The sequence below is a fragment of the Ctenopharyngodon idella genome, chromosome 1 (genome assembly GCF_019924925.1).
Source record: "Ctenopharyngodon idella isolate HZGC_01 chromosome 1, HZGC01, whole genome shotgun sequence".
In the NCBI taxonomy this organism is placed as follows: domain Eukaryota; kingdom Metazoa; phylum Chordata; class Actinopteri; order Cypriniformes; family Xenocyprididae; genus Ctenopharyngodon; species Ctenopharyngodon idella.
Window position 1 is genome coordinate 6731565 of NC_067220.1, and position 13923 is coordinate 6745487.

Sequence of the window (13923 nt, forward strand, 5' to 3'; positions counted from 1 at the left end):
AAGAAGAAAGTTGCATTGTAAATGACAATGATTACTTCCATTTCATAACAATATTTACTAATATATATTTTTTCAGAATGATACAAAATCTGGTCATTTTCAGCAATATGAGAAATTAAATGGAGCTGAATTTGCTTTTTGTCTCTGAAATTCTTTCAAACAGTAAATAGAGGTTTGTGAAAATAGTAACCCAAAACATTTTAGCCATGCACTTTTGTAATATGCAAAAAAGCAACATATAATAAGATAATAAAAGATATAAGATTATTGTAATGCTTCTATTCTGAAAGCATGTTGGCTTTTTAGCAATGCGATGAATAGGTCTACTGTAATGACACCATTGAATTTTAATTCAAAATTATACTTAAAATGCAAATCATCGCTGATTTTAGTAAGTAAATCAGAGGGAACTACAATGTCAGTAATTGTATCTGACAATCTTGTTAACCAGTTTAGCCATTATCCAAAGTTCTTTTTGTTTTGAGATTTCATTTGTATTTGTGTGTGAGACAAACCCATAAAGAGGCCACAGGGTCTTTAGAAATTGTTCCAAATGTATTCAAATGCAAAGTGATGTTTGCAGCACCCTCAGCAGTGTGATGTGGACTAAACTTTAAGGCACTGTGAAGGACATGGAGGCTGTGACAGTCTATTGACTGACAACATCTAGCAAACCTTTTTTTAACATTAACATTGTCAAGGTCCTAATTCTGACTTGTAATGATGGATTATGCTCATTTACAGAAGCAGTTTGATTCATCAGATATTGCTGGCCACAGCACACAATTTTTACAGTCATTTTTTACCTACCATGAAAACGAAAAAATGGTCAAAAGTGATAAAAATAAGGTAGCGTGCAAATATAACCACAGAAATATGTCATAAAAAGACTGAAAACTAAACAAATAAGGGCTTGAATTAATGTTAAAAGTTATACATTAGTTATTATTAACAAGCCATAGATCTATTGATAAGACAATAGTTAATAGACCAGTCCTTCACCTGGGTGTCACAGAAATGACCTACCTGTATAAATGAAGGTTAAATAAATGTTAAAACCAAATGACAACTCCTCCCTAATTTTCCCAGAACACCTCCCCATTAAACAGGTGAGATGGCAGGGTATAAATGTGTGAACCAGTTTTGGACACACAGGGACTTCTGTCTCCAAAAGGCTCCAAAACAGGGGGACTAACCAGATTCCTGAAATCATTGGATTTTAGGTGGACGTCAAGAAGAAAAATGGGGCTTGGGGTAAGTAAACGAAATCTATACGCTGCTGGATTTATCACTTAATATGTTTCATTTTATTATCCCATTCTGCAAGATTTCCAATTATTCAAGTAGATTTTTTGTTGGGATCTGGTAAGATGTTGGTAGTATGTGTTATATGTATTGTTTTATGCCTGACAGACGGGGAATGATAACTACAAATTGGCAGCAACTTCAGAAGATGGAGTCAAAAAGCCAAAAAGGGGGAAAAAGAATAAAAAGGACATGGAGGAACTTAAGAAAGAAGTGGAGCTGGTATGAAATTATTTGCGCACACACACAACAGAACTAAGACAATTATTATCACGCACATTATGCGCTTTTACCTTTCTTTGCTCGCGATGCGCACTGTTACAAAACGTTTTCCAGAAATAACACTTTGCAGAAGTAGTCTGAGAAAAAAACTGAGAAAAATTTTAAAACTTGTGATTATTACACTGTAAGCAATGTATAACATGCAGTTCTCCCAATAATAGGGGCTATATACCAACATGGGATATTTTAAAGTCCTCGACGGATCCTGCGGTTTTAGTTTATGCAGAGGCAAATGAATTTACAACATTATAGGGATAGCTCAACCAAAAATGAAAATTCTGTCATTTACTCACTCAAGTTGTTCCAAACCTGTGTGAATTTCTTTCTTCTGCTGAACACAAAAGAAAATATTTTGAAGAATGTAACCAAACAGTTCAAAATATCTTCTTTCGTGTTCAGCAGAAGAAAGAAATTCATACAGGTTTGGAGCAACTTGAGGGCGAGTAAATGATGACAGAATTTTCATTTTTGGGTGAACTATCCCTTTAAGTTTCCCAGACGAAGACGTCTACACAAGAAAGGGAATACCACACCTTTTTCAAGTTATCAAAAACACTCATGCTTTTACCATCAAGTGTAGTCTGAAAGCGAGGTAACTGAGATTTCAAATGTCTTTATTCTTCTGCAGGAAGACCACAAGTTGACATTTGAAGAGCTTAATCGAAAATACGGCACTGATCTGACCAAGGTAAGAATGAGGGACACTTTCGGGGTAATATATTAACAATGCATTCTAGAAACATTCACATATTTCTATTTTGAATAATTTATGTGAAATTATTACATTTTGGTATGTTTTGGTAACTTCATTCATCTCGGTTACTTTCAAGGCTACAACTTTTGTTGTTGAAGCCTGCAGTTTTTGATACAAAAAGTAATGGATGTTAGCCACCTGCATGCAATATTATGTTTTCTACATGCCTTTAATTACTCTATTTTCATAACTTGTGGCAGGGTTTGTCCATTTTCCGAGCAAAGGAAATCTTAGCCCGTGATGGACCAAATTCCTTGACTCCACCTGTTACGACTCCAGAATGGGTCAAGTTCTGCAGACAGCTCTTTGGTGGTTTTCAAACTCTGCTGTGGATTGGTGCCTTTCTTTGCTTCTTTGCATATTCAATCCAGGCTGCCTCTTCTGAAGAACCGGCAAATGACAATGTATGAGTTTTGTCTACATTTCTACATGGGCATTAATAGTTCATATGTCGATAAATTTTGTAGCATAATTTCGATTAAAGATCTGAGCTGATAGCCACCATGCTATTAAGCAAGGTAATTAATATGAGGTTTCTCCAGGGGGATTATCCTCCTAATAAGTGAGCTGTAAACTTAGGATAAAAGAATATGGTTAATGACTATTTACATAATTTTTTGCAGCTGTATCTGGGACTTGTGCTTGCTTTTGTTGTCACAATCAATGGATGCTTCTCATACTATCAAGAGCATAAGAGCTCTAGGATCATGGATTCTTTTAAGAACCTCGTTCCTCAGGTATAAGAATGTAAATTAATTTTACCCCAAAAATAGCTTTCACAATGTATGAAAGATAGTTATGTTAATTTATTGTCATGTAGCAAGCCCTGGTTGTGCGTGATGGAGAGAAAAATATCATCAATGCTGAGGAGGTAGTCGTTGGTGATCTTGTGGAGGTCAAAAGTGGAGACCGAATTCCAGCTGATATTCGTGTCATCTCTGCACAAGGATGCAAGGTAAGAACTAAAGAATTTCATGGCATAAAAATAATGTTTACTGCAGTAAATGAGTTTTCATGAAACATCCCTTCTTGCTTTCCTTTCCAGGTGGACAACTCTTCCCTCACTGGTGAATCTGAACCCCAGAGTCGTACTCCTGACTTTTCTAGTGAAAACCCCTTGGAGACAAGAAACATTGCATTTTTTTCTACCAACTGTGTTGAAGGTATGGAATTAAAATATATTTACAACAGCTGTGGACAAAATGAATGACTAAATGATGCTTAAACATGACATTATGCAATAGGTACTGCCAGAGGGATTGTCATCAACACCGGTGACCGTACCGTCATGGGTCGTATCGCCACTCTTGCCTCCAGCCTGGAAGGTGGACAGACACCAATTGCTAAAGAGATTGAGCATTTCATCCACATCATCACTGGTGTAGCTGTCTTCCTGGGCGTGACCTTCTTAATCTTGTCCCTGATCCTTGGCTACAATTGGTTGGAAGGGGTCATTTTCCTGATTGGAATCATTGTCGCTAATGTGCCTGAAGGTCTCCCTGCCACTGTAACTGTAAGTTGGAGAGATATTATGTTCACATATGATTTCACACACATTTCAAAACTCCAATGATTACTTGATGTGTGTTTACTCATGTAGGTGTGTCTAACTCTGACTGCCAAACGAATGGCAAAGAAGAACTGCCTGGTGAAGAATCTGGAAGCCGTGGAGACTCTTGGCTCGACCACCACCATCTGCTCTGACAAGACTGGAACTTTGACCCAGAACCGAATGACCGTCGCTCACATGTGGTTTGACAACCATATTCATATAGCAGACACCACAGAGAACCAGACTGGAACCGCATTTGACAAGAGCTCTGCTACTTGGTCTGCTCTTGCACGTGTTGCTGGCTTGTGCAATCGTGCCGTCTTCCAAGCAAATCAGAGCCATCTCCCAGTCCTTAAGGTGTGCTAGGTTAATATGTATATTTTGGATGAATGAATATGCATTTTTTATTTAGAGTGGCAGCTTTTTCCTAACAATAAAATATGTTTTGTAGCGAGAAACAGCTGGTGATGCCTCAGAGTCTGCTCTGTTGAAATCTATTGAGCTGTGCTGTGGTTCAGTCACTGAAATGAGAGAGAAGTACACAAAGATTGCTGAAATCCCTTTCAACTCCACCAACAAGTATCAGGTATTTTTGTTGATGTATTCTTTGGAGATGATGATTCAGATTTGACTGGTTATCCTAACAGTACTTTTGCCTTTTCTAGCTCTCAATCCACAAGAATCCCAATTCCTCAGAGTCTAAGCACCTGCTGGTGATGAAGGGAGCGCCTGAGAGGATCTTGGATCGATGCTCCACCATTTTGATTGAAGGAAAAGAGCAGCCTTTGGACGATGAAATGAAAGATTCCTTCCAAAATGCTTATTTAGAACTCGGAGGTCTTGGAGAAAGAGTGCTGGGTAAAGCCACCTTATAAAGTTCACAAGTAAAAAAACACTAAAGTTATGAATGCAGAAGAATATGAAAACACGGAATGGCAAATTACAGTACGTTTCAATAATTCTGTGCTCCCTTTCACAGGCTTCTGCCACTTTTCCCTCCCTGATGACCAGTTTCCTGAAGGTTTTGAATTTGATATTGAAAACATAAACTTCCCAACTGAGAACCTGTGTTTTGTTGGCCTCATGTCCATGATTGATCCTCCTCGTGCTGCTGTACCAGATGCAGTGGTCAAATGTCGGAGTGCTGGAATAAAGGTGATGTCCTCATTTGACATACACTGTTTGAATACGCTGTGAATATATTACATTTGATGACAACTCTGTATCTTCTATTACAGGTTATCATGGTTACTGGTGACCATCCAATTACAGCTAAAGCTATCGCAAAAGGTGTCGGCATCATCTCTGAAGGCAATGAGACTGTGGAAGACATTGCAGCTCGGCTGAAAATCCCTATCGGGGAGGTGAATCCAAGGTAAACTTGTTACTTCAGCCCTTTACAACAAATTTATTCCAAAATTCAGAAAACAAAAGTTTTGAATTTGCTCTAGATTTCTAATGCAAAGTGTGCCTCTAGAGATGCTAAGGCCTGTGTGGTCCATGGTGGAGAACTGAAGAATATGACTTCAGAACAGCTGGATGAGATCCTCCAACATCATACAGAAATTGTGTTCGCTAGAACTTCTCCACAACAAAAGCTGATCATTGTGGAAGGTTGTCAGCGACAGGTACAGCTAGAGAGTTATCTATCCAATCCTAGTTGATGCTAGATGATTTTATCCAGCAGGTACCATTTTAATGGTTTTTTCTCCCATCAGGGTGCCATTGTAGCCGTAACCGGTGATGGTGTCAATGATTCTCCTGCTCTGAAGAAGGCTGACATTGGTGTGGCTATGGGTATTGCTGGATCTGACGTATCCAAACAGGCTGCTGACATGATCCTTCTGGACGACAACTTTGCCTCAATTGTCACTGGAGTAGAAGAAGGTATAACATGTTATTGGGAACTTAATTGACTGAAGAATTATTAAGGTAACTTTGACGCTAATTTCTGACTGTCTTTCACTTCAGGCCGTCTGATCTTTGACAACTTGAAGAAGTCCATTGCCTACACGTTGACTAGTAAGATCCCTGAGATGTCACCCTTCCTCTTTTTTGTCCTTGTCGGTATTCCTCTACCTTTGGGCACCGTCACCATTCTCTGCATTGACCTGGGCACTGACATGGTAGGGATAAGATGTTCGTTTAGTTATCTAAATGTAGAGAACAGTAAAATGTGCATGTATTCATTTTTATCTATTTATCACAACAGGTTCCTGCTATCTCATTGGCCTATGAAACTGCCGAAAGTGACATCATGAAGCGACAACCCAGAAACGCTGAAACAGATAGGCTGGTGAATGAGAGGTTAATCAGTATGAGCTATGGACAAATTGGTAAGAACATGTCTATTCTGTACTGAGCGCTTTTGGTGTTCATCGCTGGCTGTTTCTTACGCGTCTTCATACGTAATGTTTAGGTATGATGCAAGCAGTTGGCGGGTTCTTTACCTACTTCGTAATTCTTGCTGAGAATGGATTCTTGCCCTGGGATCTGGTAGGAATTCGATTGGGCTGGGAAGACAGATTTCTCAATGACCTGGAAGACAGCTATGGCCAACAATGGGTAGGTGTCACAGCTCTACCAAACCTGACACACGTGAAACCAACATTTCTATTGAAATATCAATCTTTTAAATAATGCTCTTGTGTTTTTACTTGTCTTATGTAGACCTATGAGCGCAGAAAGATTGTGGAGTACACATGCCACACAGCCTTCTTTACCAGTATTGTGATTGTGCAGTGGACCGACTTGCTCATCTGCAAGACCAGAAGGCTTTCCATCCTACAGCAGGGAATGAAGTATGTACACAATGGGCCTGGCGTCAAACAAGCCATAAAATATTGGCCTGATATCAATCAGACTGAATTGTTTGTTCAGTTCCAGCTTATGGTTGCTCATTGCACCTCTAAAAGCCCAGTTTGGCCAAATTATATTTACCATAATTTGATTTTTTTTTTTTTTTTTTTTTCATAGGAACAAAGTCCTCATCTTTGGTCTGTTTGAGGAAACTGCTCTGGCAGCATTCCTTTCCTACTGCCCAGGAATGGATGTTGCTGTCAGGATGTATCCAATGAAGTACGTGAAATCTGAAAGATTTAATGAAACATTTTACATGACCTTTTACAAAAGGCCATACATTGCCTAAGCATTGTTTTTTTTTGTTAATTAACCCTGTTTTTGTTCTGCCATTTAGGCCAATGTGGTGGTTCTGTGCCTTCCCATATTCCCTGCTCATTTTCATCTATGATGAAGTTAGAAAATACCTCCTTAGGCAGAGCCCAGGAGGTAAATGCACTTTTATTATAGGCTACACCCAAGCAGGAAATTTAATTTTAAGTGACACAGATTACTTACATTTACAAATACAGTAGTTTGTTGAATTGTATTCCTTTCAGGGATCAAGAATGAACTAATATTTGTGCTGTTTTGTTTCAGGCTGGGTGGAACAAGAAACATACTACTAAATGAAGAAGACTTTCTGTCGGGAACATGTGCAAAGAGACGTATCATTTTGAAAATATCAAAATGAATGTCAGTTTAAGTTAAATAAATGTATCAGATTAAATGAGCTGATTTTGTTTTTGTGTTTTTTATGAAACTACACTATAAAAAATATATTCCGTAGTTTTTACAAAATAATTTTGGCAGCTGTGGTTGCCAGAATAATTTTGTAAAAAATACAGAAAAACTGTAAACACATTTACAGAACAAACTGTCAATTTTACAGTATAAAACTGTAATTTACAAACAAGAAAATTTGAATGTAAACAAGTAAATTCAACAATGCACACTACTACTAAAATCTGTTTTGTACCTTTAACATATACTGACAACCACCATAATAATGCAGGTGGTAAAAGAGAAAGCCACATGAAGAATCAGAGTTCATCACAAATAGCTTTTCCACTAGTTGAAGTATATACTAATGTAAAGAGGGTGCAAAGAGTGATTCACGCAAACGCAAAACACCATCATGGTAACCCACAACACTTACATAATGCAATAAACATTCATTAAACAACAGAAGATGTAACATAAAACCCTAATGTACATAACTGATAAAAACTATTAAGAAACATGATTTTTTAAACAAAATACTTTCAAATGTGGAGTGTCACACAGGGAATTGTGGGAATATCAGTTTACAGTTTTTGACTGTAAATTATACATTGATTTGTTTTTTTTACTTCTACAAATTGTAAAATTTACAGCATTTTACTGTGGAAATTTGATGTGGTCGTGTTACAATAATGCGCGTTCAACATTTTTCATTATAATAACGGCATAGAACCCGCATTAAATTAAGGTCCAAATGACAGTTTCAGTGCAGCTTCAAAGGGTTTTTGAACGATACCAGACGATGAATAAGGGTCTTATTTAGCGAAACGATCGGTCATTTTCGAAAAAAATACAACTGTATATGCTTTATATAAACAAACTTTTGCCTTCTAAGTGCCTTCGCAAAAAACCGCATTTTAGTATTCTCCAAAAAGCTTACGCTGTATGTCCTACGCCTTCCCTATCCAACTTACGGAACGAACGCAGCGCCAGTTACATTTTTTCCGTAAGTTGAATAGGGAAAAACATGGACATCTTGGATGACATGGGGGTGAGTAAATTATCAGCAAAAGTTTATTTAAAAGTGAACTAATCCTTTAAACCTCAAAGAGGCACATGTCCCTTCAATTAGTGTAGGCCTACTCACTGTATTATGATAAAATATAAGCCACTCGAGTTAGCTACTTCTTTGTAGCTCTTATTAAGTTAAAAGCCATCTGTCAAAATTCCGATCTTCCAAAACAGCGGAAATGTTCTCTTTGTTATGCAATGCTCTTGAGATGTCGTTCAGCTTATTTCTTGGCTCAAAAAGGCAGGAAACAGAAAAAAAAAAAGAGGCAACCTAGGCATTAAATAACTTGCTGAAGAAATTCTGTTCTATTGGGGAAACGATAAAAAGGCTGTAAACACCTGGCATAACGAAGCATTTATTAATTGTGTTTGACCAAGAATTGATTTAATGAAAAAGCCTAATAAATACAATTAAGCTAAATTAGTTATTTGTTTTGTGAGGCTTCCCATAAAAAGCAACTTTGATTATTGTTTTAAAGATAAAGTTCTCCCAAAAAAAATGTAAATTGAGTCATATAGTTAGGGTGAGTATTGATTAAATTATTTTTTATTTTTGGATGAATTATAAGACAAATAAAAAGTAATGTTGTAAACAGACACAAACAACAATGAAACATGCAACAATTAATTGCTTTTGTCACCATTCAATGGCAATTTTATTCAAACTTAATACACATTGTTATTTAATAGCTGGTTGTTGCAGCTGACCCATTATCAGGCATTTTCCCACTCAAAATCCACTTACAATGTTTGAATATTATATAATATATTAAGATGACCAGGCTGAATGGTAATTCACACAAGCAAAAAATTATTTTAAAATAATGGCAAAGGTTCATGGCTAAATACATTGGAAGAATACAGTAAAATAAATTAACTCTATTCATAGAAGATGGTCAAAGCTCAAAACTGCAGAATTCAATGGACACCGAGCAGAATCAGTTTCCAGGAGTTCATTGTTGCATGGTGACCAGAGAACTTCCTTAATTCTTTTTTTTTATCTTTTAAGCAACAGTTGTTGGGTTAGTGTTTGTCAGCAGTTCCTTTTTTGAAGAAACACTCAGCAAAATAGATTTGATGCCATTCACGGATGCAATTTTTATATATTCAAATACAGTGCATCTCAAAACAAAATAAATGTATGCATCTTCCAAACCACAAAGAGGAAGTCTACAACCCCCACACCCTCTACTGTCTGCTAAACTGAGCTCCTCAGGAGCACGTTTAGATCCTGCCTTTTAGATTCCCCCAACTAACATTCAAAATGCAATAGACGCATGATATGAAAGCAGAAACTTTGTATTATTAACAAAAGTGAAAAAGCAGAATATATTACACTTTGGAATATTGTTAATAAAATAACAGATACAAAAAGTTGTGTACTTAAGCAGTGATCTATTAACTATAACTATGATATCATGAGTGAGCTATTCGTGAATCAAAACCACACCCTAAGCCAAATGTCCAAGCAATGTGGGAGTTCCCCACTTGGCTCAAAAAAGCAGAGGCCTTGAATGGGAACATGAACATCATCATTCTAGAGTCATGCTTCTGAATCTTCTTAAAATTCCAAAATGAACTAGACTACAACAACTTGACCTAAAATGACATTTTCCTGTTTTCCTTTAAATTATAATAGAATTAAAAAGCATACATATGGCTTTGTTGAAAAAACAAATGAATGTGTTAATACACTTTCCATCTGAATAACATTCAGGGCTCAATAGTAAGGATCAGAAAGAATGCGTTCAAAATAATACAGCAATCAGCAAGGTTTTGCATTGTATACCATCATTTTTAAGCAAAAGTTTTGATTTGATTGTTTTATTTCTCAGCATCAGAGCCGTTTCCCATGCCAATTTTTTAGCACATTTATATTTAATTATGGCATTGTCTATTTACACTGAGTGCAAACACAAAACCTATTTTACTAACTCCACCCACCACTACTCAATTTACCAATAGTACAAACAGCATATTACAACTACTTCACTTTATGTGCTTACCATCACTGTCACTAAGTGCTATTTGTTGCTACTTGGTACAAACAGTATATACACCTATTTACACTCAGTGTAAATAGAATCTACCCTTTATTTTACACATACACCCTTGTCTACACTGGACACACGTCACATCAAAAGCAAAAGCATTTACATCCACACTGGATGTAAATGAATTTGGACCAGGGCCATCACAAGCACCAGTTTGAGTTAGAGTAAGCGGTCCCTCCTTGTCATTCGGTCCGTTCTCAATCGCCTTCCCGGTAGCAATCGGCGCAGGGCCTCCTAAAGCTTGGGGTCTGAGTTGCACTACCCTAAAAGCCTCAACATACTTCAAGTGAAACTGAAGAATGAACTAGCGTGACGTTATTTCGAACAAAATTAAGCCAAAGCGAAGTTCGTTTCTAGAGTTCGACTCAGCTTGCCAAAACGGACTTTCTGGAAACGTTCGCTCTGACTAGTAAATGCCTTCGAACTACCATTGGTCTGTGGCAATGATGTAATAGGTATGTGTGGCTCTGAGGCTCCACCTTCTTTGACATGGAAATCTTCTTCATCGAGGTCAGACGTCCGTGAGTAAAAACATGAACACGGTGGAGATTCGCTTTATAGTAGAAATTGAACTTGTAATTCTACTTGAAACAGCAGACACTGGTTTTCATGTTTAATACTGTAAAGCTGTTTATTGTTTAAAGTGCTGAATTGCAGAGCTGGTGCAAACATCTCCACATCGCTATAATCAGATGCTTTCTTAACGGTTTTCACATTTTTGTTTTGTGTTCGTCTTTCAGAGGAAAGTGCACAGCACATATTTACATATTCATCTCAACGTTGCTCACATTAGTGTGGACGGCGTCAGGATGTTCGCAAAACAGTTTACCGTTGCTCACGTATTTCGAACTTCTTTTTACTCCTAAGCGAAGAATGAAAGAGAACTTCTTAGTGAGTATATCAGGGCCTAAAGGACGACCCTGATCTGAATCATGCGCCCAAATCTGTGATGACAGCCTCAAGCCACTGCAAAGCCTTGCTTCAATGGACATGCCCAATGTAGACGAGGTGTAAGTGTAAATAGGCTCTGCGTTTAATTATGTTACATCCTAAAAAAAAAAAACTACATAAATAAAGGCATATTTACATGTTAGTTACAAACACTTCCATGCAAGTTGTGAGAATCAATATAATTTAGATTTAAAAAATTTAATAATCACCTATGTTGATCTTTGGCTATGTTTGACTACATCAGGTTTTTTTGTTTTATTTATTTATTTATTTTTTCCACAACCAATTCAAATTTGATTAATTATCTGATATATATAGTATGGTGTTATGGGGAAATCATCTCCCCACCGCCGCAATCCTTTTGACTGCTGCTCTCAAATCAGGCAGCGATAACTCGTCACCACTGCATTTAAATCCACAGTTTTCCTTATTGTCCAGTGGAAACTTGTGTCCTTGTAGGTCCAAGAAGGAAGTGGGTAAGGGATAGCACAAGAACTACTACAAAGGGGTGTAAAGGGACAAATTTGCACATATCACTAAGTTCTCATCATACTGCCAGCTTGCTTCTGGAAGTCACTTCTATGTCAAAGATTTGTCAAAATGCTACAGCTGTATCCTCACTAAACCAACAAATGCAGATAACACAGAAATGCTGAAAATGACACAAACAACACACAGATCCAACTGATTTGCAAATAACAGTGCAGACAATCCAGTCAAAAGCTCAGATTTGGAAAATAAAAATCCCTGCAGTGTGAATACATTGTAGCAATTAAACTGAGGATTGATTTATGAAAACATGAAAAGTTCAAAACTTGTAATTTTTAACAAACTAATGTCAATCATACAAAGTTTACTACTCATTTTTAAAAAGCAAATATCATCCTTGTGAAAGAAAATTTGCAAGCCGATAAGATGAAAAATCCACATTCTGTCGTTTTGTTATGGTGTCTTCACCAAACTCTGCACTTTCACAGAAGCAGAGAATTTCTAGAAAGTAAAATAAGTGAGAATAATATTTGTGTTTAGAGCAGCAAAATCAGGAACAATGTACTGAATAAAATGCTGACCTGAGAGGTAAAGAGCTACATTCTGATCTTGATCAAATTACTTATACTGAAATTAAACATGACAGAGCATGAACATGCAATGAACACTCAACTTTGATTATAAATAAGAGCTGTTTCGGTCCAGATGTGCAATTATCTTACCTATCATGGCGCCTATGCTTCCTCAGTGTTTGCCCCGTCTGAATTCTGAGGGGGACTACCTATGAAATCACAACAACAAACAAACAAGAGTCAAGGACAGCTAATACCTAAGAGCGTCAAAAACACAATATATTTTAGAGAATATAGAATGAAGTACAAAACATCGCTGTGCTTCTGTCAAAATAAAGCCAGTTTTCAGTGTCTTTATAATCATTATCATAACGTGATGGTATTATTCACTTTGAGAGAACATGCAGTAGAATTGTACTTGGCAAAGAAAACAATCCACTGTAAATATAACTGATGTAATTATTTGTCTATTTCAAAACCAACAACTTTTAATCAACTTACCTTGCTTGCTTTTATCTTTTTCCTGGTCGGTGCCTGGATAATTAACCAAATCATAAACAATTAGCCATACAATTATAATACAACTCTTACTTTATATTATGTTGACAGTCATAAAAATTTGGGAGTGAACTGGTGCCTTGGTGCTCAACTAGGCACAATCATACTCTAATTTAAACCATCTGGATTCACTCGTTAGTGTACCAGATACTGCTTAGTTAGTAATGATTTATGAAAGAATAATTGTGTTAAAAACAATTTCAGAGCAAACCATAATCACATTAGCTTTACTGAGAATATACCATAGATAATTTTTTGAATATTTGTATTAAGAGATGAGTTTATTACATCTTACCGTTACTGTTTGTCTGTGCTTGAGAATATTGACCTTCTGGATCATTTGTGAGAAAGAAAGAAGATCCACAAGTTTATTAATTTCATGAACAATGACACAGAGAAAATTACTACTAATAATAAACCATATATATTCATTAAATATAAAAAAAAAATATGGGCCTAAATGCCTACTCATAAATAATTAATTTGGTGCTGTCAAATCAATTAATCGCATCTAACATAAAAGTATTTGTTTACATAATATTTGTGTGCATATATTAGGGCTGGGAGAAAAAAATCTTCGATTCACCTATCGCAATTTTTTTGTTTACGATTAGTCCTTGCTTATAGTCGATGGACAGAAGTTACCCACTTTTGTTCCAACAGAGGGCGAAATGCATCACAAAGTCAATTGCAATCAATTGCAGTGTTTCCCATACACTGATTTATTTGTGGCAGTCACACAGTTGTCATTATTTCAACCTCATAGATTCATTA

The 13923-nt window shown here is 36.7% G+C and overlaps 2 protein-coding genes across 4 annotated transcripts in view; one reads left to right on the forward strand and one right to left on the reverse strand.

The window, feature by feature from the left end:
• The first annotated feature begins 1101 nt into the window (after positions 1 to 1101).
• LOC127513878 (sodium/potassium-transporting ATPase subunit alpha-1-like) lies at positions 1102 to 7464 on the forward strand. Its single transcript, XM_051896010.1, has 22 exons — positions 1102 to 1254; positions 1414 to 1527; positions 2216 to 2275; positions 2542 to 2745; positions 2965 to 3078; positions 3162 to 3296; positions 3387 to 3504; positions 3586 to 3854; positions 3942 to 4250; positions 4345 to 4479; positions 4559 to 4751; positions 4873 to 5048; positions 5132 to 5268; positions 5371 to 5521; positions 5612 to 5780; positions 5865 to 6019; positions 6106 to 6229; positions 6313 to 6458; positions 6564 to 6694; positions 6870 to 6971; positions 7090 to 7181; positions 7332 to 7464. Exons 1-22 carry the CDS (start codon positions 1129 to 1131, stop codon positions 7358 to 7360), a joined length of 3189 nt encoding a protein of 1062 aa, XP_051751970.1. The 5' UTR covers positions 1102 to 1128; the 3' UTR covers positions 7361 to 7464.
• Positions 7465 to 9153: 1689 nt separating this feature from the next.
• Positions 9154 to 13923, reverse strand: part of si:ch211-132g1.3 (carcinoembryonic antigen-related cell adhesion molecule 1) — a 91372-nt gene continuing 86602 nt past the window's right edge. For 2 of the 3 annotated variants that reach the window (XM_051896069.1, XM_051896087.1), the window contains exons 8-11: positions 13445 to 13480; positions 13093 to 13125; positions 12742 to 12800; positions 9154 to 12520 (exon numbers count right to left, since the gene is read on the reverse strand). In XM_051896069.1, coding sequence (XP_051752029.1) covers positions 12754 to 12800; positions 13093 to 13125; positions 13445 to 13480 — 116 coding nt within the window. In that variant the 3' untranslated portion in view covers positions 9154 to 12520; positions 12742 to 12753. The remainder of the gene's footprint in view (positions 12521 to 12741; positions 12801 to 13092; positions 13126 to 13444; positions 13481 to 13923) is intronic. The other variant, XM_051896077.1, reaches the window with a different exon arrangement.